At 40.5% G+C, this 25428-nt stretch overlaps 1 protein-coding gene across 18 annotated transcripts in view; it reads right to left on the reverse strand.

Annotated features, from left to right (window-relative positions):
* The window catches only part of ANK3 (ankyrin 3), a 511843-nt gene that overhangs the window by 151473 nt on the left and 334942 nt on the right, over nt 1-25428 (reverse strand). For all 18 annotated transcript variants that reach the window (XM_055137437.1, XM_055137439.1, XM_055137442.1 and 15 more), the window contains 4 exons: nt 16131-16229; nt 7348-7545; nt 5084-5182; nt 1879-1977 (listed from right to left, as the gene is read on the reverse strand). In XM_055137437.1, the coding sequence (XP_054993412.1) occupies nt 1879-1977; nt 5084-5182; nt 7348-7545; nt 16131-16229 (495 nt within the window). The remainder of the gene's footprint in view (nt 1-1878; nt 1978-5083; nt 5183-7347; nt 7546-16130; nt 16230-25428) is intronic.

Here is a 25428-nt window from a genome sequence, read left to right on the forward strand (position 1 = left end):
GAGGTTGAAAGGTGAACCACAAAGAGGCCACAGAGGAGGATAAATGGGTGAAGGGGAAGGTAGGGAAGGAATCAGAGTGCCCACCCCAGCCAGTCTGTGACCCCTAGAGGTGGCTCTATATACAGGGTAGGATGGACGCTGTATCATGTCAGACCTCACTATTTTCCCAAAGCATCCAGCCGTCTGGATGCTTGCATGACTTTCTTAAATACAGAATGCAAAATCAGAATTCAAAACCAAACAAAACCCCACGTGCTGCAAGAATAACGTAGATACCCCCCAGAGTGCTGTTTGGTTCATCTGCTCGTGATCTTTGCTGTATCTTAGCAGATCAGCATCATGTTTTTGGATGTTATCTCAAGGGGGTCATTTCTTTGCCACTGAACTTCAAACTGCCCCCCTTTTAACCAAAGACTCATTCAGATGTACTACTCATTAACTTCTTTTCTTTTTTGAAAATAAAAAAAGCAAGTCAGGGCCAGAGAGATAAAACACAGTCAGGCATCTGCCTTGCATATGGTCAACCCAAGTTTGATCCCTGGCATCGTACATGGTCCCTGGAAGTCAGCCAAAAGAAATTCTGGAGCACAGGGCCAGAAGTAAGACCTGATTATTACCAGGTAGGACCTAGTAACTATATATATGGGTAGAGTAAAATGAAACGAGGAACAAAAATGAAGTATAGGGGACAAGGGCTAAGGCATTTCCCTTGCATGCAACAGACCCTGGTTCCATCCCTAGCACCACATGGTCCCCCAAGCATTGCTAGGAGCAATCTTGGAACACAAAGCCAGAAGTAGCCCTTGGGCACAATTGGGTATGTCACCCTCTCCAACCCCCCAAACTAAATTTAACGGCAGCTAGGAAGATAACTCAGTCAGTGGTAGAGCCTTGCATGTGTGAAGCCCTGGATTGAATCTGTGATACCACACACAGACACAACATCAAAATGACCATATTTAAAGTGCTTTGCTAAGTTGGGCTTTGTTCTACAGGAATTCCACTTCTGTGGAAGCAGGTGAAATATACTTTGCATGAAACTTGTCATGTGGAGAGAAAAGGCACTGAACTCATCCTTTATTTGTATCCAGGAGGACCGAACTGCGGTGAGCCCTGGGTTTGCTTCTGCCTCGTGGTGTGTTGGTCTGAGAGGCAGAGTTTAACAGGGTCCAGTGGGCAGGACCTCCTGATTTGTCTTTATCTATGTGCCAGAATCTTGTTTATTTTCATTTTTGGGGTCCACATGGAACCAGCTGGCTTCCATAAGCCTGGGATCTGGAGCTTTGATATTATGATGCTCTCAGAATTTAAAGCTTATAAAATAATGCCAAGTGTCACACCCAGATGGGATGGTATGTTGCACCTCTGCTATGAACGCCAAGGCCCATGGCTCTGTAGAGTCATGCTTTATGTGGAAAATCATCTAGACAACTGATCAACCAAATTCCTTGGGTTAGCCATAATATGGCCAAACATGCTACAGAGAAATTATTTTGCATTTATTTGAAATGATAACACTTAAACCACCTCCTCAATGTCATATACAACACTCACTACTTCTACTGTAAAAAAACAAAGCAAGAAAACCCCCACAAAAGGTCTCCCTCTGCAAGACCTTTATTACTTGAAGTGTAGCACCCAGTGGTATGTAACTGTAAGGGTAATGGACACAGTCCATAATTCCTAACAAATTGTGATCAGCTTGTGATTGAATGGATCTTGTTTCTTTGAAGTAAAGATGCTAAATATAGTCTCGAAATCTGTTCTTTTAAGCTGTCAGTTGTTAATGTAATTATAACAAACATAAATAGATAAAAGTAATTATTACCAGTTATTATCATACTTCTAATAGCCTTAAAATTCTTTTTGAAGACTTACCACGTTGGTGGTATTTGGTGAGGCTCCATGATGCATTAGCTGTGATACAATATTTACATGTCCCATGAAGGCAGCAACATGGATTGGGGTAAGGCCAGACTAAAGAGAAAAGAAGGAGATGGTGGTTTATTGCAGGAAGGATTTCCCTGCCTCTGTGTTATCAGTCAATTCATGAATGATGAGTTCATTCTTCCATCCACTCATCCACTAGTCATAACCAGTCTAGTGGTGAGATCAGAAGATACCATAACATTTCCCATGAGATCAAATATTCTATAAGGCATATGTAATATTAATCATGTCCCTAAAGCAGGTTTTGTGATTATGAAAGGCTTATGGAATAATACTAGAGGAGAAAATTTCATACATTTTACATCTATCTATAAAAATATTTTAGGGGCCAGGGAGACAGTACCAAGGTTAAGACACTTGCTTTGCATACAGCTGACCCTACTTCAAATTCCTGTCACCACATATGGTCTCCTGGGCCCAGCTGGTTTAGGAAGGCGATGGACTCATTCCTGAGGACAGTCAGGAGTAAGCCCTGTGGCAAAACACCCCCAAATATAATAATTTAGAAAAATAATTACAAAAATTTTTTTTGAATATTTCCCACTTTGCTAGTAAACCTTCCCTATGAATGTGATTGTGTGTTTGGGAGAGGACAAACAGAGAAGTCATAGACACATTAATAACAAAAAGATTCATATCAGATTATACTCTAGTCTTTAAAAGTTATTTCTATCCACTCAGAATCACAGATGCTATACATAGGGAAGTATAGCATCTAGGAAACAATTCCCATTCATAAAACAAGCAATTCAGCATTAAGAATTTTAATCACGGGAAGGGATACTGGGAACACTGCTGGAGGAGAATGGGCACTGGTGGAGGGATGTAAACAATCACTGTATGGCTGAAATGTAAACATGAAAGTTCATGTAAACATGAGATTTCATAAGTTTGTAACTATACTTCACGGTGATTCACTAATAAAAATAATTTAAAAAAAAGACTTTTAATCACTTAAGTTTAAAAGAATTCTAAGTTAAGGTGGTTTAATTAAGGCAAATACTACAATGGACACTAGGTTATAACTTAATTTTTATGTTTGCTTCAAATCTTAAACACACATACATATGTATTTTTTGTTTTTAAGTATTTGTGCTTTTTCAGTGGTTAGTGTTAAAATGTTTTTAAAATTCTGTTTACAAAATAAATACCATACCCTGGTTAAAGTATTTAATATGACAACAAAATGTTTACTTGATTTATAAAAGAAGTGTTATAGGGGTTATTAATCTCAAAGGAATTTTAAGAAATGTAAAGAATATGCAAAAGGAATTCTAAAGAGATGAAATTCTGACTGTTACTTCAGTGACAATGGAGAATAAAAAAGACCTTTTGGCAACAGCAGGGGGCACTGTTGGAACATAAATGTACTACACCATCACCTTGGTCAGAACTGCCTTGCAAAACTCAAGAGAAGCACAGAACAGGAAGAAAAACTTTCTAATCACTGGTTGACATCTTTGGAACCTTAAGCTTTATACAAAAATCTATGCCTATTTCAGAACCCATTCGGGGTTTCAAACAGAATTGCCATGTCTTAAGTATAAACTTACTTTATAATTAATATGACCTACCATGAAGTCATATGAGTGATGAAAGAATAAACCAGTGTTAATACTGTCAGGCACTTAATATTTAAAAAGTCAGACGTGCTACAAATCACGGCATGTATCTGACTTGCTAATAAGAAACTGAAGCAAAGCAATAAATCTATGATCACTTGTTATTTTTTACATTTGCATCAAATTTTTATCGGTAATCTAGGATGGGAGCTACTGTGTTGCGGGTCGATGAAATGAACAAAACTCAAATCTGCCTTGAGTGCGCCTGCAGGTTTTGGGGCAGAGGACAGGGAGAAGCGGCTGGTCCATAATCAAGACATCCCAACAGGCTCCTGGGAGGAAGCGCATACTGCTCAAGGGAATGGTCTTAAGAACATTTAGACCAGCCCATGGAGATGTTTCCTAGAAAACAAAGACCTCCCAAATGTGGTCCTGAAGGGACACCCGGCAGTGTGGCTATAACATAGAGAGTGCGGAGATAATGAAGGTAAATAAAACTACGCTTAGTCCAGGGAAATGCTGATTGCTAAAATCCATAGAGAGCAGGTTGGTGAGGGGGGGGCAGGCAGGGGTGGGTTGGTGGGATGGGGAAGGTGTAGATGGGCAAATGCCAGGCCCTGTGTGCTGTGTTGAAGGTTCAGCCCTGATTCTGGTGCGGCTGATTCTCTAAGATCTAAGTTGCCTTGTATAAGGGAAAGCCCAGACGATCGCTTTACAAATGCCAACAATTCTGTTTCATGGGGTCTAAGTTTTATTCTAGAGCAATGGTCACTTCACAAACACACAGCAGAAGTTGTCACGAGCAGAGACTGTCAACCTTGGGATCTTTGACGTTTTGAGTTTACTTTGTTGTAGGAGGCTATGACATTGTACCCTGTAGAATATTTAGCAATACTTGCTGTCCTTTAGCCAAAGGTCCCTAATAGCACCATCGAGATGTGACAATTAAAAGTACTGCTAAACAATGCTTGTGTAGGGGCCGGAGCGATAGCACAGCGGGTAGGGCGTTTGCCTTGCACGCGGCCGACCCGGGTTCGATCCCCGGCATCCCATATGGTCCCCCAAGCACCGCCAGGAGTAGTTCCTGAGTGCAAAGCCAGGAGTAACCCCTGAGCATCGCTGGGTGTGACCCAAAAAGAAAAAAAAAAACAAAAAACAAAAAACAAACAAAAAAAAAACCAATGCTTGTGTATGAATATGTGTGTGAGTGTGTGTGTGTGTGTGTGTGTGTGTGTGCGAGCGCTCGCGTGCGCAGGGGTGTGGGGTGTAACTCCTAGTTAAGAAGCACTGTATCATAGGATTTCAAGGAAATGGTGTTTCCAGTGATGGTGCCATTCAGCCTTGTGCATGATTCATGCATTTTTGATTATGCTTTGAGTCATGGTAATGTATTTGCACTCATCCATCCACACACTGGTTTGCTGTCTTAAGGAATGGCATCCCCCTGGAGGAAAGTGCAGGAATCACATCAAGAACCAGACTGGTCCTTAGGGATGGCGGATGGCGAGGGGCTGCCCTGCTGCTGTACTCTCGGAACACTCTGGGAATCTCAGAAACCCTCCGGCACTCACTTCGGTTACAGCTTGGATAGATGCACCGTGCTTCAGGAGGAGTTCCATTACTTTAATTCGATTTTTCTTGCAAGCAATATGAAGAGGAGTAAAGCCATTCTGTAATGGACAAAGACATATATCTAGTTAAATTTCTTCCACTGAAATCCATTTCTACCAATATATGGCAAAATATCCATATAAGTGATGTTCTATTAGGATCTGGAAAGAATAAGAAAGTTAAACAGAATGCAGATTCTTCTCTAGAATTAGAATGTAGATTCTTCTCTAGAATTCTCTAGAATTCTTCTAAAATCTAGAATCTAGTAGTTATTTGAGCTGCTACAAAAAATTCAAAGTACCCTATTTATCATAAACGGGAAGATAATTTCTATCATAATTTCTGGCAGCTTAGGCAAAACAATCATGCATTTCTTAAGATTATTTTGTATTTGAATCATGGTTTCATATAATTTGCCCCTCCTCTGCTTTGGACTTCAAAGCAGGACCAAATATTTCTCCTGTCAGTCAAAACCTCGCTGTCGCCCTTTAGGACAATCACAGGGCTACTTCCAGAACCTGTTCATTGCTGTGAACTTTATGTTTCCAATGAGTGCCAGCTCCCAGGAAGCAGAAAGTTAAATAACCCAACTTGATTAGACTCACTTGGCTTCAGGTTTAATAAGAAAAAGAAGTCCTACTTTTTAACAAATCACCAACCAAATTGTTCTGACTGAGCACTGAGACTTTGGACAACCCAATCTCAGGGTCCACTATAAACTCAGCCAGTCATGGCAGGGGTTTACCCGAACTCTGCTCCTGGGACCATGTGCCTGACCAGAGTCCATTCAAGGCTGACCAGCTCTGACCTCTGCACTAGTGAGAGCGAAGTGAGAGTTGAAATACGCCCAGTTGTAAAGATATCTTTTTTTTCTTTGCTTTTTGGGTCACACCCAGAGATGCTCAGGGGTTACTCCTGGTTCTGCACTCAGGAATCGCTCCTGGCAGTGCTCAGGGGACCATATGGAATGCCGGGGATTAAACCTGGGTCAGTCACGTGCAAGGTAAACACCCTACCTCCAGGCCCAAGATTTTTTTTTTTCCCTTATAGGGTAAAATTGAATTATGACTTTCTTCTCAAGTTTCACGAATCTGCTCAATATAGGGGGCAGGTCAACAGCCCTAAAAAAGTGCCTGTGGGGAGAGCCTCAGAATGACAACAGCAATGGCTGGGCTTGGGGTTGGAAGGCCTCTTCTCTCCCCCACCTCTCCTCCCCACTCTGAATTCCAGGATGTGCAAAGCACTAGAGAACAGAGCACCCAGGAATGGCTGAATTCACCTGTGGAAAAGAAGCAGAATCACTCAGAAAGCTCAACTATGGCTACTTTTCCCTATAGCAAAGTTAACTAGCGATGTCACAAGTTTCTCAGAACATTCTAGTAACTGATTTTTGCCCCCTAAATATGGGTACTGACTCTGAACCAAATTTAAACAGCTCACCAAATATAAATAATTTTTAGTTTTTTCAGACACAACAAATGCCATCTGACTGCAAAACTCCCATAGCAGAGCTAAGAAGTGCTTAATTCCAGGAGTTCAGACTATACGTAAGACCAGAATTTGGCTCTTCAGAAGGAAAATACTTGAATAGAGTATTTAGGGGCTTAGAGCCAGCACAGCAGGTAGGGCATATCCACACATGTGGCTCACCTGGGTTCAATCCCCAGCACCCCACATGGTCCCCCAAGTACCACAGGACTGATCCCTGGACACCAAGTCGAAGAGCTTGGAGTAAGCCCTGAGCACCACTGGGGATGGTCTGAAAACCAAAATATTAATAAAAATAAAAAAGAATCATTGATTAACATTAAATTTCTGCTCACAGACTTAAGAGAACACAAATATGCCTCTCATATTTAAGAGAAAGTGTTTTGACCATGTCAACTCCTGCTTCATGATCTCAGAGAAAACTTTCAGTGGAAAGAATTAGAGATTTACCTTCAGTAAGAGAGGCTCACCTTTTCAGTACCTTTATACATGGACAGGCTTGAGGTGTCATGCACAGAAGAATCACTACTGTGAACACACACACAGGCATTAATGATTTAGCCCAATTGGTCTTGTGCATGTCAGAAACAGAAAGGTCTACAGCCTCCTTGGGAATAACATTCACCAGATATTCACTTCACCTAACCAGAAATCCCAATTTTACCACCTCAAAAGAAATCTCTTCACAGTTGTCAGACAGACAATGCATGTTGGATTGGCCAGCTATGCCACTCACCAGAGCTTTGGCATTGGGGTTAGCTTTCTTGTCCAGGAGAACCTTGGCCACTTTGTAATGGCCACAGTGGGCAGCGACGTGCAGGGCAGTCAGGTAGTCATTGGTGACATCATCCACGGGCACATTATGCTGGAGGAGCAGCTGGACACAGTTTAAATGATCGCCTTGTGTGGCCATGTGTAATGGAGACAGTCCGTTCTGGAGCACAGAAGAAAATTGGAGTTTACTGTTCACCTTTCAGGTACAAATGTGCCAAACACAAAACCCCTATAGATATGAAAAGATGAAAACCTGAGATTTGCACATGGGAAGGCTTTTGTGCTTACAAGGGTTTGCCATTTATGAATGAAATATACTTTTAAACTTAGCCCTCTCTCTATTCCATCTGCATTCTCCCCTCCGCTCATGAAGCAGTCTTCCAGCTATGGGCAATCCTCCTGGCCCTTGTATCTACTGTCCTTGGGTGTCAGCCTCATGTGATGTTATTCTATACTCCACAAATAAGTGCAGTCCTTCTATGTCTGACCCTCTCTTTCTGCTCATTTCACTTAGCATGATACTCTCCATGTCTATCCATGCATAAGCAGATTTCATGACCTCATCTCTCCTAACAGCTGCATAGTATTCCAATATATAGGATCACTAAGAAAATGATGGCTGGAGGAATCAGTTGGGATGGGAGATGCGTGCCGAAAGTAAATAATGGACCAAACATGATCACCTCTCAGTGTCTGTGCTGCAAGCCATAATGCCCAAAAGTAGAGAGAGAGTATGGGGAATATTGTCTGCCCTGGAGGCAGGGGGAGGGTGGGAAAAGGGGGTTATACTCAGGATATTGGTGGTAGGGAATGTGCACTGGTGGAGGGATGGGTGTTTGATCATTGTGTGATTGTAACTCAAACATGAAAGCTTGTAACTATCTCATGGTAATTCAATAAAATTTAAAAACCAAAACCAAAACCAAAAAACTTAGCCCTTTCTGAGGCTGGGATGCGATTCTGTGGAAGAGTGCATGCCTGAGGCTCTGGGTTCAATCCCAGGACAGGGCATGAGCTCATACATGCACGCTCACATTACACAGTCCTCTCATTTATATAAATGGAAAAAACCCACAATTCAATATTCAAAAATTGTTTATTCTACTTACATATACACATTTTCAACTCTGAAATCTAAACTGTATTACATTAACTTTTACTTCATATTTGGATCTTGTTATGGTAAAAATCATGTCTCACCTGTCAAATTGTTTTAATTTCCTTATTTATATAGGTCAAAATCATACAGTTATCACTAATTGGCCCTTCGTGATTTATTTTCTGATCATTTTATTTGCCAGTTCTTAAAGTTTTGGTGGAATAAATAATATAAAGTAATTTGTTTTATTGTACCTAAAGGGCTGTAGCAATAGCACAGCAGGTAGGGCGTTTGCCTTGTACGTGGCTGACTCTGTCCCTCTCAGAAAGCCTGGCAAGCTACCAAGAGTTTCCCACCTGCATGTCAGAGCCTGGCAAGCTACCCGTGGCATATTCGATATGCCAAAAACAGTAACAACAAGTCTCACTTGGAGACATTACTGGTGCCTTCTCGAGCAAATCAATGAGCAAAGGGATGACACTGATACAGTGATACAGTACCTAAAGGGGCAGGATGGGGATGGGAGGGAAACTGGGGATATAGGGGATATAGGAAGGTCACACTGATGGTGTTGAAAGACTAAATGCTTAAAACAACTGTATAATGGATAACTTTGTATATCACGGTGTTTTTAATAAAAATCAATAAGAAGAGAACACAATTCAATTTCTTTGACTTAAAAACAGTGTTAGTTTATCTAATATCCATTGTATATTACTTTCCCAAATAACTAAATAAAGCACTTATTTTAGGCACATACACAAAGGTACACACAACTGTTCACAGTTGGTTTTTCTGCAAAATAATGCTAGCGCCACACACTCCCTCAGGGTGGTCACTTCTCTCCACCTTTGTGTTCTTCACCTCCGGAACTGCTTGTCCTGTTTGGCTGAAAATCTCTAGGAGTGACTTCGGATTGCCCTTGGCCCTAGTTAGAAAGCTACCTCACCCTAAAACATAATTGAGAGAAGAAATGAATGGGGTAAAGGGTAAATCACACTTTTTTTAAAAGGACAAAATAATATTTAGTGTTTAATACACATTTCCCAACGAACACAAAAAAGCAATGTCACTCTTTTCAAGAACACTTTATCTAAATATGGAAACAAAAATGAGGAGTCAGCTGGGAACGAGAGGGATAAGATGGCGGGTAAGGCTTGCAGGTGGCTGACCTGCTTTCGATCCTGGCATATCATATGGTCCCCTGAGTCCCACCAGGAGTAAGCCCTGAGCACAGCCAGGTGTGGACCAAATAAACTCTGATTCCCTACCCCTCCCCCCAACGCCAAAATGAGAAGTCAGGACATTCTTAGAGATTCTAATTATAAAGGGAGGCTCCATGAATTACTACAACATAATATGACATTTTGGGGAAGAGATGATTCAGTTTCCAAAACGTTGCCATCAACTAATTTTGAAAGCAATGACATATATTAAATATGCACAGATGAACTAGGTAGTCTGAACCCTTTGGGCGAAATTGTTTCCCTAACTTTATCTTTTTGACACTTGAAATACTGAGGACCAGGAAGAAAGCTTAAGGGCTGGAGCACGTGCTTTGCACGCTGGAGACCCAGACTTGATCCCTGGCACTGCTGAGAGCACCTCCCCAGTCCAGTTGATATTCATAAAATAACAGACTATTTCTTCCCTTGCCATGTTCATGACTTCATTCACTGTCATATATTTCAACTATTTGTGTTTCTTGAGAGGAAGCTGCTACTGGTGACATTGTCCCTAATTGCTTAGCAAAGAGCTCTGAAGAAACAGAATAAAATCCAGTAAATATTTATGTATATTTAAGGACTTCCTATGCTGTCAATAAATCAGGATATTTCCTCCTTTAAAAGTTCCACTCATGAGGCTGGAAAGATAATACACCAGGTAGGGTGCTTGCCTTGCACACAGCCAACATGGTTTGATCCCTGGTACACCAACTGAACTGCCAGGAATATTTCCTGAATGTACAACCAGGAGTAACCCCTGAGCATTGCCAGGTGTGATTTCCAAACAAACAACCCCAACCCCCCAAAAAAATTGCCACTTGAATTATTCTGAACCGAGAAGAAACTAAGATGATAATAGTTCTCATTTAAGATTTTGCCACCCACAAACATATGTACTCATTTATTTCCTGCCCAAACATCCATCTGCTTTATGTTTTGGTGCTGTCTTCAAGGAAATCATGCAGTAAACAAAGAAACAAAATTTGAGAGGGAAAAAACATGACTCTGTGGACAGAAGAGGAAAGTGTCAATACAAGGAAATTCCCTCATGACATACAACATAATGACAGAAAGACAACTTTGTATATCATGGTGTTTTTAATAAAAATCAATTAGAAGAGAACACAATTCAATTTATTTGGTTTAAATGACATTCATGTCCTACTGGGAAAGGACATGAATGTAAGAATGAAAAGGTAAGAATCACCTGCTAATGGTGGGGTGGGAGGAAGGGCTAAATATATAGAAGGTCCTCAAGAGGCTCAGAATTTGAATCCAAAGTGATAGATTTTCTCAAATCAGAAAGATGAAGGTATTTTTTTGGGGAGATGGGGCACACCCAGTGGCGCTCAGAACTTAGTCTGGCAATACATGGGAGAACCATATGTGAAGCCAGGGATCAATGTGGGTCAGCCAACTGCAAGGCAAGCATCTGATGTATTATCTCTCTGGTCTCAAGATGAAAGTTTGAAGAATTGGACAGATGGTCTTTTTTTTTTTTTTGGCTTTTAGGGGCATACCTGGTGATGCACAAGGGTTAATACTGGGTGTACACTCAGGAATTACTCCTGGCAGTGCTCAGGGGGCCATATGGGATGCTGGGAATCAAACCCGGGTAGGTTGTGTGCAAGGCAAATGCCCTACCTGCTGCACTATTGCTCCAGCCCTGGACAGATGGTCCTAAGGTCAGGAATGCATTTATTCGTTTTGTATTCTTTCAACAAATGTTTGTCACCTTTGACAAACACCTTTGACAAGGTTTCCTGGGCTGGAGTGATAGTATAGTGTGTAAGGTACTTGCCTGCACTGACTTGGGTTTTATCCCCAGCATCCCATATGGTCCCCTGAGAATGGCCAGGAATGATTTCTGATCTCAGAGCCAGGAGTAGGCCACGAGCACTGCCACGTGTGTTCCCTAAACAAAGCTCAAACAAACAATCAAACAAACAAAAGGTTTCAGGCATTGCACGAATCAGGTAAAGAGAGCCAGAGAACAAATATTGAGAAAGATGTCCTCTCAGAGAAAAAGACATGAGTTGAAAAAAAAATGTGGGAAGGATGCAGAAATCTGGAACAAATGGAGAACAGGAGAAATAGTAACAGACCATGTATATATGAGGGAAGATGGAGAATAAGGAGTGGGATGAGAGATGAGGTAGAGAAATGGTTAGATTCTGAGGTAAGGACTTCAGTATTAGTGCATGGGAGATACTTCTAGACACACTGAATAATGTATCACAGACATAATATATACATGAGCATTTCCCCATCTAAAGTGCCACTAAAAGCAATAAAGGAACTTACGAAGGAAGGGCACAACCACCTAAGTCCAAGGGAAAGGAAGCAAAACCAGATATGTAAGGGCTATTCAGTTTTGGAATATGGAGAGAAGACTGAAGGGTGGTAACTCATCCAGAAGAAAAGAAGCTGAAGCCTAAGTGTGTGTGGAAGGGTCTAAGCACATGGTGTGCTTGAAGTGCTGAATAACAGCTCTGTGCAGAAACAAAAGCTCTGAAATGTATTTTCTGTCTATTCCCATGGCATATATAGGTCCCCGGTATGAGCCATTTCAAGCAATCAAACTCGATTATTAGTGAACAGGGAACTGGAAATGGATAAACTCCATAATCTGGCTCCAGCAAACTGTTGGTATAATTAAGACAAATCACCTATCTTTCAGTTTCCAAAGGGCTGGGGATAAGGAGATTTGATATCTTAAAAGACAAATGCAATATTGGGCAAAAGCCGATATTGGTTCACCTACGTATAAACTTTGTCAGGTCTCTATTCTGTTCCAAATGCAGCAAAGCAAGATAATAGTCCCCATGTTCCCTGCAGGTAATCAGAAAATTGAGTTTCTGGAGAAAGTGACCCAGAGAGAATCTGGACAGATGAACCCAGCAGAATAGAGGGCAGGGGTGAGGCTTTAAACCGAGTCTATGCTCACAGAAAATAAGAGACAGTGCCCAAGAGAGAGTATATGTAGTAAGGCGCTTTTCTTGTACATATCTGCAATGCCATCTCTGCAACAATTGCCTGGCACAGCAATATGGTTCCCCAAACACCAGCCAGGTGGGAGCCCTGAGCACTCAGCCAGAGGGAAGTCAAGTGCACTGCCAAGTATGATCACAAAATAAACAAGAAGAGAGAAGGAAAAAGTTGACGTGAGGAGAGAAAAGGAAGGGGAGCATTGGGAGAGGAGGGGAGGAATATCTTTAGGAAGCAACATAATCTCATTGAGTCTTGGTTTCCTAATCTATAAAAAGGGAATACCAGTAATGCTAGTATCTTACAGAAGTATTTTACTGAGAAGGTTAAATGGGTTAATATAAACAGAGAGCATGTGGTAATCACTGTAGACAAAAGGTATCATTAAGATTAAAGTGAGCACAGAGGAACAGGAGACAGATGGCTCCTTTTCTTTTCCCCTGAATACTATGAATGTACTCACACCAGTGTACTCAGCAAAGGTTAGAGAATGAACTCATCTTTCCAAGAACCAAACTTCCTAAAGAAAAAGGCAACTTACACATAAGCCTCTGCAAACATTTTTGTAAAACACTGTCATGTCAACCAACATCAAACAAAAGAACAAAGAAAAGGCCAACTAATCTGCATATTCAAGGATTCTTATTTCACCACTAATACACTCCTGGGAGCCCTGCCTAGTTTCCCCTATGCCAGCACTTCAGGGATGATATCTGTGGGACACCCCCACCAGGGAACAGCCAAAGTGAACACAGGGGAGGGGTAGGGGAGGGCGAGAGGAAGAAAGTCTGATGAGGGACAGGAGGATAGGAAAAAAAATCAGTATTCAAATTATGCTGTATATTCTCAGAAAGGAAATGAAAATGTTTGCATAAAACAAGACTGGATACTTTAAGAAACTATCAGAGAAGCAGAAAACATTGCTGACTATTACCAATGTTTTGTTAATAATGAATAACTATAAACTATTAGCATAGAAGATGGGAAAAGAACCAAGATTTAACAGAAACAGAAGAACAAAAGGAGACAAAAGAGGGGCCAGAGTGATAGCACAGCGGGGAGGGTGTTTGCCTTGCACGCAGCCGACCCGGGTTCGATCCCCGGCATCCCATATGGTCCCCCAAGCACTGCCAGGAGTAATTCCTGAGTGCAAAGCCACGAGTAATCCCTGAGCATCGCTGGGTGTGACCCAAAAAGCAAAAAACAAACAAACAAACAAACAAACAAAAAAACAAAAGGAGACAAAAGAGAAGACTTTAAAATTTGATTTTAGGGGGTCAAACCTGGCAGTGTACAGCGCTTACCCCTGGCTTTGAGATCAGGGATCACTCCTGGTGGGGCTCAGGGGACCACATGGGGTGCAGGGGATGGAACCCAGGTTAGCTACATGCAAGGCCTTATCCCCTGTAGTATATCTCTTTCATGGAGATTTGATTTTTAAACTTAAAACCAAAATTAATTTAAAAGAGAATACGAATAAGTATTTTATTAAACTGGCTTTTAGACAGGAGGCTGACATGATTTGGTTGACAATTTATATGGCCACAGCCTGCAAAGTGGAACTGAGTTGTAAAGGAACAAGGACCAAAGAAAGCTATTATTAAAGTTCACTGAGAAATGATACGACTTGAACATAACAGAGTAGAAAGAAGATAGAAAAAAAAGTACAGGAAAGAAAAAGACTGGTTTGGGTGACAGAAACACTGAAAAGGTCAAAAGGTCAACACAATGTCACATACATTGAAAGATTTGCGTTTAAAACTGTTGTATAAAAGACTCTAAGAGTTATGAAAAGCTGATAAGGTGAAGCACTAATCCTCTTGACAGGACTAAAATGAAACAAAAGCAATGCACAAAAATGAAGGCTGGACTGGAGAGATGGTAAGCGGGTAGGGTGGTTGCCTTGCATGCAGCTGACCCGGGTTCCAACCCCAGCACCATATATGGTTCCCTGAGCTCTGCTAGGGCTGATCCTTGACCACAGAGCTGGGAGTAAGCTCTGAGCATAGCCAGGTGTGGCCTAAAACCCAGAACTTGGTGTAACTCTATTCAGGTGTAGTCTAAGGTAATTCTAAAGTGTATTATTGTACCTAAGGTTTTATAAGACCACAGTTTAAAGTTCTTAAAGAACACAGTCATCAAAATAGCTAATTAAAATGATGTCATCATTTACCCTTTCAGATTCAGTCCTTCATCGCTTTTATACTTCAGATTCTGTTTTTCTATTTGTTACCTAACTTCAAGCTTAGCATGCTTTTTTCTTTGCTAGGTGGACCCACTAGGGATGGGAGATACAGGCTGAAAATAGACCATAGACTGAACATGATGCCTACTTAATACCTCTATAGCAAACCACAACACCCAAAAAGAGAGAGCAAAAGGGAATGCCCTGCCACAGAGGCAGGGTGGGGTGAAGAGGACAGAGTGGGGGTGGCGGGAGGGATGCTGGGACCACTGGTGGGCACTGGTGGAGGGGTGGGTATTCGATCACTGTATGACTGAAACGTAAGCATGAAAACTTGTAAGTCTGTAACTTTATTTCACGGTGATTCACTAATAAAAAAAAAGATAAAACCTTAAAAAAAAAAACCACTCCTTTTGGGACAGAGAGATTGTATAGCAGGTAGAGCAGTTGCCTTGCACATGGTCAACCATCACAGATTCAACCCTAGTTGGTCCTCCAAGCCTGCCAGGAATAACCCCTGACCACCACCAGGTGTGGTCTCCCAAAACAAACAAAGAAACACTTTTTCTATTGTTCCTGTAAGGCAGGTGAGATGATGGTAAACTCCATCAGCTTTTGTTTGCCTAGGACAGTCTTTATGTCTCTATTATATTTGAATGATTTTTGTAACATGGAGGATTTCTGGCTGGTAGTGCTGTAGTTATTACGGTGGTGGTACCACAGATCAAACTCAGGTCCTCACACGTGCAAGGCTCTTTACCACTGAGCAACATCCAAGGCTTGGATGATAAATTTTGTCCTTTATTAGACATATCATTTTTTATATGCCCAAAACAGTAACAATAATGGGCCTCATTCCCCTCACCCTGAATGTGACAGGGACGAATGGAGACATTACTGGTGTCTGCTCGAGCAAATCGATGAGCAATGGGACAACAGTGATACAGTGATTTTATTCTTGCCTGAAGAATTTTTGCTAGAAAATATGTGGGGTGCATTTGGAAAGTGGAGGAACAGAAAGAACAGGGAGGGGGGTAAATTTGTGTAGTTAATAGTTCTAGAACTTTGGGGTGGGTATGTACATCAACTGTGGTGTGAAGATGCACTTGTGAAACTTATTGCAACTCAATGGTGGAACAAAAACAAAAACATTTACTGTTCTAACAAATGCATAATACTATCCGTACAATTCAAAGAACCTAGAGTTCATAACCAGCAAAAGGAAGCAAAGCTAAGGAAGAAATTACCTTTGTCTTTGAAAGAATGGGGGCGGATCGATCAAGCAGCATCTCCACCACCTGCTCATGGCCACTCCTCGCTCCACAGTGCAAAGGTGTCAGTCCGTCCTGGGAACAATGGAAACAGTTCAATGAGACTTGACCAGGGGGTGTGTTAGGTGCTGGGGTGTCTAAACACAAACACGCACAATGCATTTTTTTTTTGAGAGTCACTGTGTATCCAACATGGTAGGGACTAGTACACAGCAAACATTTACTCACAGATCTCGTGAAATAATTTGACATTTTAGGTTAGAAAATTTTTTTTCACAAGCAGTGACAAACTATATTACTTCCTACATATGAGACTAGAGGCATTTTTATATGTAGCTGTCCTGTTGTTCTTCAAAATGATTAGTGGAGGGACTGGAGAGACACCACAGCAGGTAGATAACTCAGGTTTGATCCCTGGAATCCCATACGGTCCCCAAACACTGCCAGGAGTAATTTCTGAATGTAGAGCCAGAAGTAATTCCTGAACATCAATGGTGTTCAAACATGACTCAAAATCAAACAGCCCCCCACCAAATACCCCCCCAAGCCCCCAAATATCTAGTGGATACTAAATACTGTGAATAGATGAATTTATACAAAATTATGAAAACTTTAAAAATGGAAATTTGTAACAAGAATTTCACATGGTACTTTTTCCTCTAATATTTTTATTCCTATTCTAATTTCCACCCTCACCTAATTTTATCTAATGTAACATAATTTTATACTAGAGTGCGATTGATTACCATATCATATTTCTTTGCTATGAAAATATATAATTTTAAATAAGGCCTAATTATTTCTTGAGACGATAAGACTTTAAAGTATCACTCCAGATCAGAAATATTATTATAATTGTCCAAATACAATAAAAAATAGCAATAAATATATTTAGAGATTTGGGGACTGGAAAGATGGTGGAAAGGGCTAATGGCATGGTCTATATCCAGGAGGCCTGGTTTTGATTATTTTAAAATACTTCAAAATTGAATTTATTACATTAAAATCACTTTCTAGACATATGAGCAGATCTTAGCAGTGAGACCAATTATCCTAATGGATAATCAATAAGATATAATCTTATTTCTAAACTACTAGCCACATATCATTAGAATTTAAATTCCTTAAAGATGAAAATTGAATTGTAGATATAACATGAACAGGTATGAACGTTCTTTGAGCATATTTCAATATTTTTATGTTATCTTAAAACTTTTTCTCTTGTAAACCAAAGAAAGCAATGCAGCAATTTTTCAGGTTAGAAACATTTCTTTTCTTAACAGAGAAAAATAAATTCTGAAAACAAAAAAAAAACTATAAAGTCAAGATATCTTTCTGATAATATACAACTGCAGGTAACCAAAGGAGAAAGGATACAATAATTATATGTACCTTGCAATAAAAAATAAAATACCTTACCCAGACTTGTAGTATGATAATTAATGAACACAAAGACCACAATTGTTTCCTTTTATTCTTTTTTTTTTCTTTGTTTGGGTCACACCCAGCGATGCACAGGGTTTACTCCTGGCTCTGCACTCAGGAATCATCCCTAGCAGTGCTCAGGGGACCATATGGGATGCTGGGAATCGAACCCGGGTCGGCCGTGTGCAAAGCATATGCCCTACCTGCTGTGCTATTGCTCCAGCCCCCCTTTATTATTTCTTAAATGGACCCTAATGTAATGTACAATTCCTGAGGGCATTTTCAAAATATGGTCACACAAGAAAAAAATTATTTTAGGTAAACTCATTTAGCCTTGACATTTTCTTCGTTTAGCAAAATACTAATATTGACTGTGAAGTGTTTAGTTATCTAGGAGCAAAATCAATCATTATTTCTTCATCCTTTGAAGTATACTATGCCTAACATATTTTTTGCAGATTTCATCTTTTAAAGAGGTTTTAATTACAGGGAATTTCAAAGCTACTTCAGGCTCACGTAGATTGAATTAAGAGTCTCTGAATCTGCTGCTCAGCTGCAACAATCCTGACTCAGTCACATCCGGATCAAGCTTCCTGCATTATTCTGAAGCAAATCCACAGCATCATGTTTCATTCTCACAACTAACTCTGCAGGAAAGAGATAATCTTCATTTTCTAGATCCCGGCTTGAAGGGTCTTGAATTCTATTGTCCCCTATTTGAATAAGTTCAATTACTTAAGAGAGGCCACACAGGTTGAATTCAGAACCGAGCCACAGTTAAGTGCTGTCAGCATCCCCACCACGGGATGTCTTATTAAGACAAAGATCCTATGATCAAGTTTTAGGCCACTCTGAACCTCTCTATTTGTAAACCATTCAGAAGTTACCACTGGGTGTTTGATTATTAAATGCTTATAGAATCTAGAGACTTGTTTAGGAAAGGTGACCTTTTCAAGGGTGCAAAACTATATAAAGTGCTGTTGTTCCAGCCTTCATTTTTTTTGTATTCCCCTGTTGTAATGGTAAACTCAGTGGGGATGCATTCTCAGTTCCTCCATGGACCGCCATGAGCTACCTGAAGGTCATTTCCACTATGGCTTTGCACTTCTAACACTGGCTTCAAGTGGCCTGCTCCTCTGGATCTTCTAATTTGCTTCTGCATTTTTCAAACTCTTCAAATAGCCAGTATTCTGGCAGGAGAGATGTCCCATAAACTGTATAAGAAAGACGTCCCCAGGCCTGGCTGTACAGAAAGTACCAGCCTGGTTGCTGGGACATTCATAGGTCGGTGGGAAAACCAGTGCCTGGAGTTAAAGATCTTTAATTAGCATCACAGTGTTCTAAGCCTTAAGGAAACCAGATCGGCTAAACCCAGGAAGTCCCAAGCCAACCCTTAGTGACTCAGAGCAAGATTAGATGGAAAACTGAGAAAATGAGAGGTTGACTTTACTCACTGACACCTAGATTTTAATCAAAATTAAAATCAAAAAGCATCTGAATTTTGAATACATTTCTTCCTCTCATTGATTCCTCAGTTAAATCTAAATCCCTCAGATTAGCAAAGCGTTCTAATGCTAATACCAACTAAATTGACCTTCCTTATTCCTTTCTTTCCTACTCCAAGGAACAAACCCTTTGCAGCTCCAGGTAGAAATCTTTTGTTTTCTCATTTTTTGCTATCAGTCTTTCAGGTAGCTCAAGGTTTGCTTTCTACTGTCTCCCGCTCAAAACTATTTTTTAAAGTACAGGAAAGTACAGGATCTTTCTGAAGCTTTTTTCCAAAGTAGGCATAACCATTCAACTATGATTATGTCTTATTTTAACCATATGACTTTTGAGGAACCTGCTACTTTTTATCTTGCATTCTGAGAGAGAGAGAGAGAGAGAGAGAGAGAGAGAGAGAGAGAGAGAGAGAGAGAGAGAGAGAGAGAGAGAGTGAGAGTGTTGGAGTTGGGGGGAGGAGGAAAAAGGTTTGCATTACACTGATTCTTCCCCCACCCTGCTCAGGGTTTAGTTTTGGCTCTGCACCCAGGAATCACTCCTAGCTGTGCTTGGGGACCATATGGGATGGTGAGAATCGAACCTGGGTCGGCCGTAAGGCAAATGCCCTACCCACTGTGCTATTGCTTCAGCTCAGCATTACACTGATTCATACAAATTTAAATGTTATATACATTGACAATATAACTATCACAGTTGATTAAAAAAAAAGTGGGGGCCCATAAAATAGAATGCCTTCTAGCACAAAGGTGGGGGTGAAGAGAGAATGACATGTTATCAATATAAAACAGGCATATATATGGCAAAAACAAGAACAATTTTTTTTTCTTTTTGTGTCACACCCGGCAATGCACAGGGGTTACTCCTGGTTCTGCACTCAGGAATTATTCCTGGCAATGCTCAGGGGACCATATGGGATGCTGGGAATCGAACCTGGATCGGCTGCGTGCAAGGAAAATGCCCTACCCGCTGTGCTATTGCTCCAGCCCCAACAAGGACAAATTTTAAAAATCTGGTTGGTTCAGGGTTGGGAAGATAGGGCTGCAGGTAAGGCAGCCTGCACACAGCTGACCTGGGTTTTAATGCCAGCAAGGCCATATAGTTCCCTGAATACAGCAAGTGTGATCCCTGAGTACAGAGCTAGGAGTAAGCCCTGAGTACTGAGTGTGACCCACCCCTTTTCCTTTCCCCAAACATAACAAAACAAAACAAAACAAAACAAACGCCAAAACAACCCCACAAAAACTGGCTGAAGACAGAGGCCCTGTCGAAATCAAAATTAACATGTGGCCCTGAAAACACACCTTTTAAATGTGAAGTAAATTTGGGCATCAAATTGGGCTAATTTTGAAATGCCTCTGGACTGGATACCTGGGGAGCCTGAAACCTCTCCAGACAGGGCAGATCCTTGATCAGGAGAAGAAACCCCATTATCCCTGGGAATGGGAGTTTCGAAGGAACTTTGAAAAGACCTGCCACTGCTATTTGTTATCTAGCCCCACTCCTGAACTTATTGCTCTACCCTTACCCATTACAGTTAACTGAATTGGAGGCTTATGTTGTTATAACTCAGTCTCTACCTGCCTAACTAGGCTTAGTAGAATCCTATCGTAGTTACATAAAGTTGACTTGAGATGGAAAGTGAAACCTATTGACTGAAAAGTAGGTATTAGCATTCTACTTCACATTGTACTTCATATTACAAACATGTAACCATTTCAACGAGTCTGTTTGAGAGGTTACTAGTCTATGGGATATTTGAAACTCATAGAGCAGTTAACTCAAAACCATACCTATGAGAGTTGCTTAACAACAATGAGTAGATAGATGAAAGAATGGGAGTTGTGAATGAAATTAGGTTAGTCTTTTAAAAACATTTTTTAATTGCCTAAAAAGATATCCCCCTCTCCAATTAAAACAATTTTTTTTTTGGGGGGGGCGTATCTGGTGATACTCAGGGCTTACTCCTGACTCTGTGCTTTGGGATCACTCCAAGTGTGACCTAGGTGAACATATAAAGTGCCAAAGATCAAACCGGGCCATGTGAAGCCTGTCTTCTGTATTATTTCTCCAGTCCTGTACCTTTATGCTCTTAAAGGCTCATTTTGTGCTTTATTTGTTTTGAAGTGGGTGTTGAGTCACATCCAACAGTTCTCAGAGATTATTCCTGGCTCTGTGCTCAGGGGTTACTCCTGGTAGTGTGCTTGGGGAATCATACTTGCCTGAGATTGAACCAGAGTCAGCTGCATGCAAGGCAGGAGACTTAACCCTTGTACTAAGTTTCTGACCTTTAGAAGCACTACTAAAACATACCTCTCTTCCAGAAAAAATTAAAGTCTCAACAAAAAAAAAACCTTGTAAATGGTATAAAGAATAAGAACTAAAATTTATAACTCTTAGAATAGTAGAGTAAGAGAAAAAACAGAACATTTCCTCTAAAATCAGAGGTTTGCTTTCTGATTCAGTACACAATTACCTGGAAAAAAACCCAACAAACTATTCTGAGTATTGTACTTTAAAACACTGCAGTGAGAATAGCAGAGATAAGTACCAGAAGGATCACTCCACTGCTTAGAAGCTAGCCTCACATGCTGGAGAAAAAGGCAGCTCAGATAGAGAAGGGACCACCAAGTAAAGGGTGCTAAGAGGACCTACTCAGGATGGGAGATTCAGGCTGAAAGTAGATCACAGACCAAACATGATGGCCACTTAATACCTCTATTGCAAATCACAACACCCAAAAAGAGAGCAAAAGGGAATGCCCTGCCACAGAGGTAGGGTTGGGTGGAGGGGATGGGGTGGGGGTGGTAGGAGGGATGCTGGGATCACTGGTGGTGGAAAATGGGCACTGGTGGAGGGATGGGTACTTGATCATTGTATGACTGAAACGCAAGCACTAAAGTTTGTAAGCCTGTAACTGCAGCTCACAGTGACTCACTAATAATAAATAAATAGAATAAATTTTACATAGAAAAAAAAGATAAAAAAATAAGAAAAGAGAAACAGCTAAAGTTGATGATCAGATCACCCATGACATTTATTACAAACCTTGCAATTCATATTGATCTCTCTCTCTGACTAAATGTCTCCCCTTAAATCATAACTATGGAGTTGAATGTATCTATTCTATTAAAATTAGGTATTATTTTAAATAAAATTGTGTATGACAAGGCAAATATTTTCTTCTCCCAGATCCTAATAAAAAAATAAAACATTTCAGTGAAACTGTGTACTCCTCTACCTAAATTGAGAATGTTTTTCACGAATTAAAATGAGAATTTTTACTTGCTTTAATCTCTAAAAGTTTACTATTAACATACAGTGTGGTTCACAATAAGCCTGGACTACAAAAGCACTTCTTCAATTGCATACAATAAGCTCCAGTTGAGAAACGAGACAAAGGCAGTTCCTGGACTCAAGGGAGGCTGCTGCAAGAAAGGCACTGTATGCCACTGACACAAGAGAGCGAGAGAGGGATGCTGAGTTGCCATAGTAACATTATGGGAGGGAAATGAAATTGCACAGGGTTAGTAGTTTTTTTCCAGTTCCCCTGATTTGTAAAGCACTCACATAATGAACAAGTATTCCCTTGGGCAGAATTCTGAAGCGATGCAAACTAGGGAGTCCAGATCTCATATTTCATTTCAGTGACAATAATCTTTTTAGTGAGGTGGGAACTGCACATCACTAGGTAGACAAAAATGCTCTCTGGTGTCAACCTTAGAGCATAGTTATGCACACATGAAGGTCAAAAAGACATTTTTTCAGATCTGATTTTTTCTGAAGTATATAATGCATGGCATTAAGGCATCACACCTAAGAATAGTGAACCTACGATATGCCCTTAAGAGGTTAAATATACTTAAAGGCAATATTGAGGCAACACAATTGACTTGGGAAATACACTGAAGGGGAAAAATATTTTTAATCCATTTCCTCAAAGATCTTTTTTGTTCCTTCTAAGCAAATCTATATCTATATATTATTGTAGGAAGGGCAAAAGTACTAAACAAAGCACTATGGATATATACATTTAAAATATACACGTTGGGCCTGGACTGATAGTAAAGCAGGAAGGGCATTTGCCTTGCATGTGAAAACCTGGGTTCAATCTCTGGCATCCCATGCGGTCCACCAAGCACTGTCAGAAGTGATTTCTGAGTGCAGAGCCAGGAGTTAACCCCTGAGCATTGCTATGTGTGACCCAAAAGGCAAAACAAACAAACACACACACACACACACACATGGCACCAGGGATGGAGTAGCTTTGGAGTAGAGCTCTTGCCTTGCATGTGTTAGGTGTTAGATTTTTATTGCCAGCACTGTATTCTCTCTCTCTCTCTCTCTCTCTCTCTCTCTCTCTCTCTCTCTCTCTCTCTCTCACTCACACACACACACACACACACACAGAGGCTGGAGTGATAGCACAGCAGGTAGGGTGTTTACCTTGCACACGGCCAATTCCGGTTCGATTCCTCCACCCCCCGCTCGGAGAGCCCGGAAAGCTATCAAGAATATCTCACCCAAATGGCAGAGCCTGGCAAGCTACTTGTGGCGTATTCAATATGCCAAAAACAGTAACAACTTTCACAATGGAGATGTTACTGGTGCCACTCGAGCAAATTGATGAGCAATGGAATGACAGTGACAGTATATATATATATATATATATATGTATATGTATATATATATATGTTGTGTGTATGGATACCAATACAGATATATAGTAGGACACATGCCTCACATGTGTGAACCATGGTTCTGATCTCAGCTGAACCCCGACAAAAGAACCAAGAGTGTGGATTCAAGAGATAGAACAGAACAGCCGATACTGTGCTTGTCTTGCATACACACAAACCAGGTTTGATTCCTGACAACACAATAGAACACCATCAGGAGTGATTCCCAAGGATGGAGAGAGCCCTAAGCACTGCTGAATGGGCCCTAAAACAAAAGAACCAGGTGTGATATATTTAAATTAAAATTGAATGAAAAAAATACAAGTAGGGTAGTGCTCAGGAGAGGTGAGTTATAATCGCCAGAGAGGATGGCAATTATAGTCTATAGCAAAGCAATTCTCCGATCTGTATTACCCCCTAAACATTGTGACTGCATTGTCATGCTGCTATGTTAGCAGTTTTAGATTACGTCTAAGAGGAAAGAAGTAACAATTTTTGAAGATTTTCTATTGCCACTTTATACTAGAATTCATACTGAACTTTGACAAATTCTTGATAAAGATATCAGAGTCCAGTTATAGAAAGAGAACTGTCCTGGAGGATTAACGGACTAACTGAATGTCATATTAGTAAGCGGTTGCAATGAGAGCACCTGCTCAGGCTAGGTCTCCACAGGAAAGACTGGACTCCTAGTATGCCAGGTTCCTCTTTTAAGACCAAATTTCATTTTGGCCACTTCTATCACCTCCTAATCCCTTTTTATCATGCACTCTATATCAATAAAATTAGTAAGGCTCAGTTCTTCTAGGAGTCTTTAATGTCTAGGAAAAACCCAATTTTGTATGTGAGCCTGGAACATACATACTGTTTATGCTGTTTGTTGTAGACTTTTCTATTTTCTTCTTCATGGACCATAACTGTCTTCTTAAAAACTTCTTTTGGGTTAGTGGAGTATTATTTGTAAATCTTTGAATAGATCCATATATCAACACTTCTGTAAGATATATGTTTTGAGGTACACCTGGGTGGTGTGTAGGGATCACTCCCACAAGTGCCAGAGGACCACATGGCACCAGGGATCAAACTCAGGCCTCCTGTCTGAAAAGCATGCAGTTCAGTCCTTTAAACTACTTCCCAGGCCCTTTACCTGATTTTTGTCATTGTGAGAATATTATAGAGTTATAATTACACAAATCAACATGGTATAGCCTAAGACACACAAAGTCTACAGGGATCAACACATGATGTGTTCCACTGTCAACTGACATGCAAAAAAATGCATGACTGCCTGTCTCTTCTACCCATTACATTTTCTCCTTTTTCTTCAACTGTTACATAGAAGTAGCTTATATTTATTCCTTAGGTTTTTGACATGGTGGTAATTTTTAAGCTTTTTTGGTTTTGGTGATTCAGTTTGGATAAACTGTGTCATCCTCAAGCCCATCATTTCTTTTATTTTTGTTCAATCTGATTTTTGTTCCCTCAAATGAAAAATTTTAAATTTATGTTTTTCAATTCTAGCATTTCTCCCTGGTTCTGTTCAAGGACAACTCTTCTTTTGCTGGGATTCTTTATTCATTGCATGTGTTTTCCCCTTCAGATTATTAGGCACCTGTCTACTTATTTCAAAGCTTGCTAATTCTAATATCTCAGTCATCGGTTGGTGTTGG

The sequence above is a fragment of the Sorex araneus genome, chromosome 5 (genome assembly GCF_027595985.1).
Source record: "Sorex araneus isolate mSorAra2 chromosome 5, mSorAra2.pri, whole genome shotgun sequence".
NCBI classification, from domain to species: Eukaryota; Metazoa; Chordata; class Mammalia; order Eulipotyphla; family Soricidae; genus Sorex; species Sorex araneus.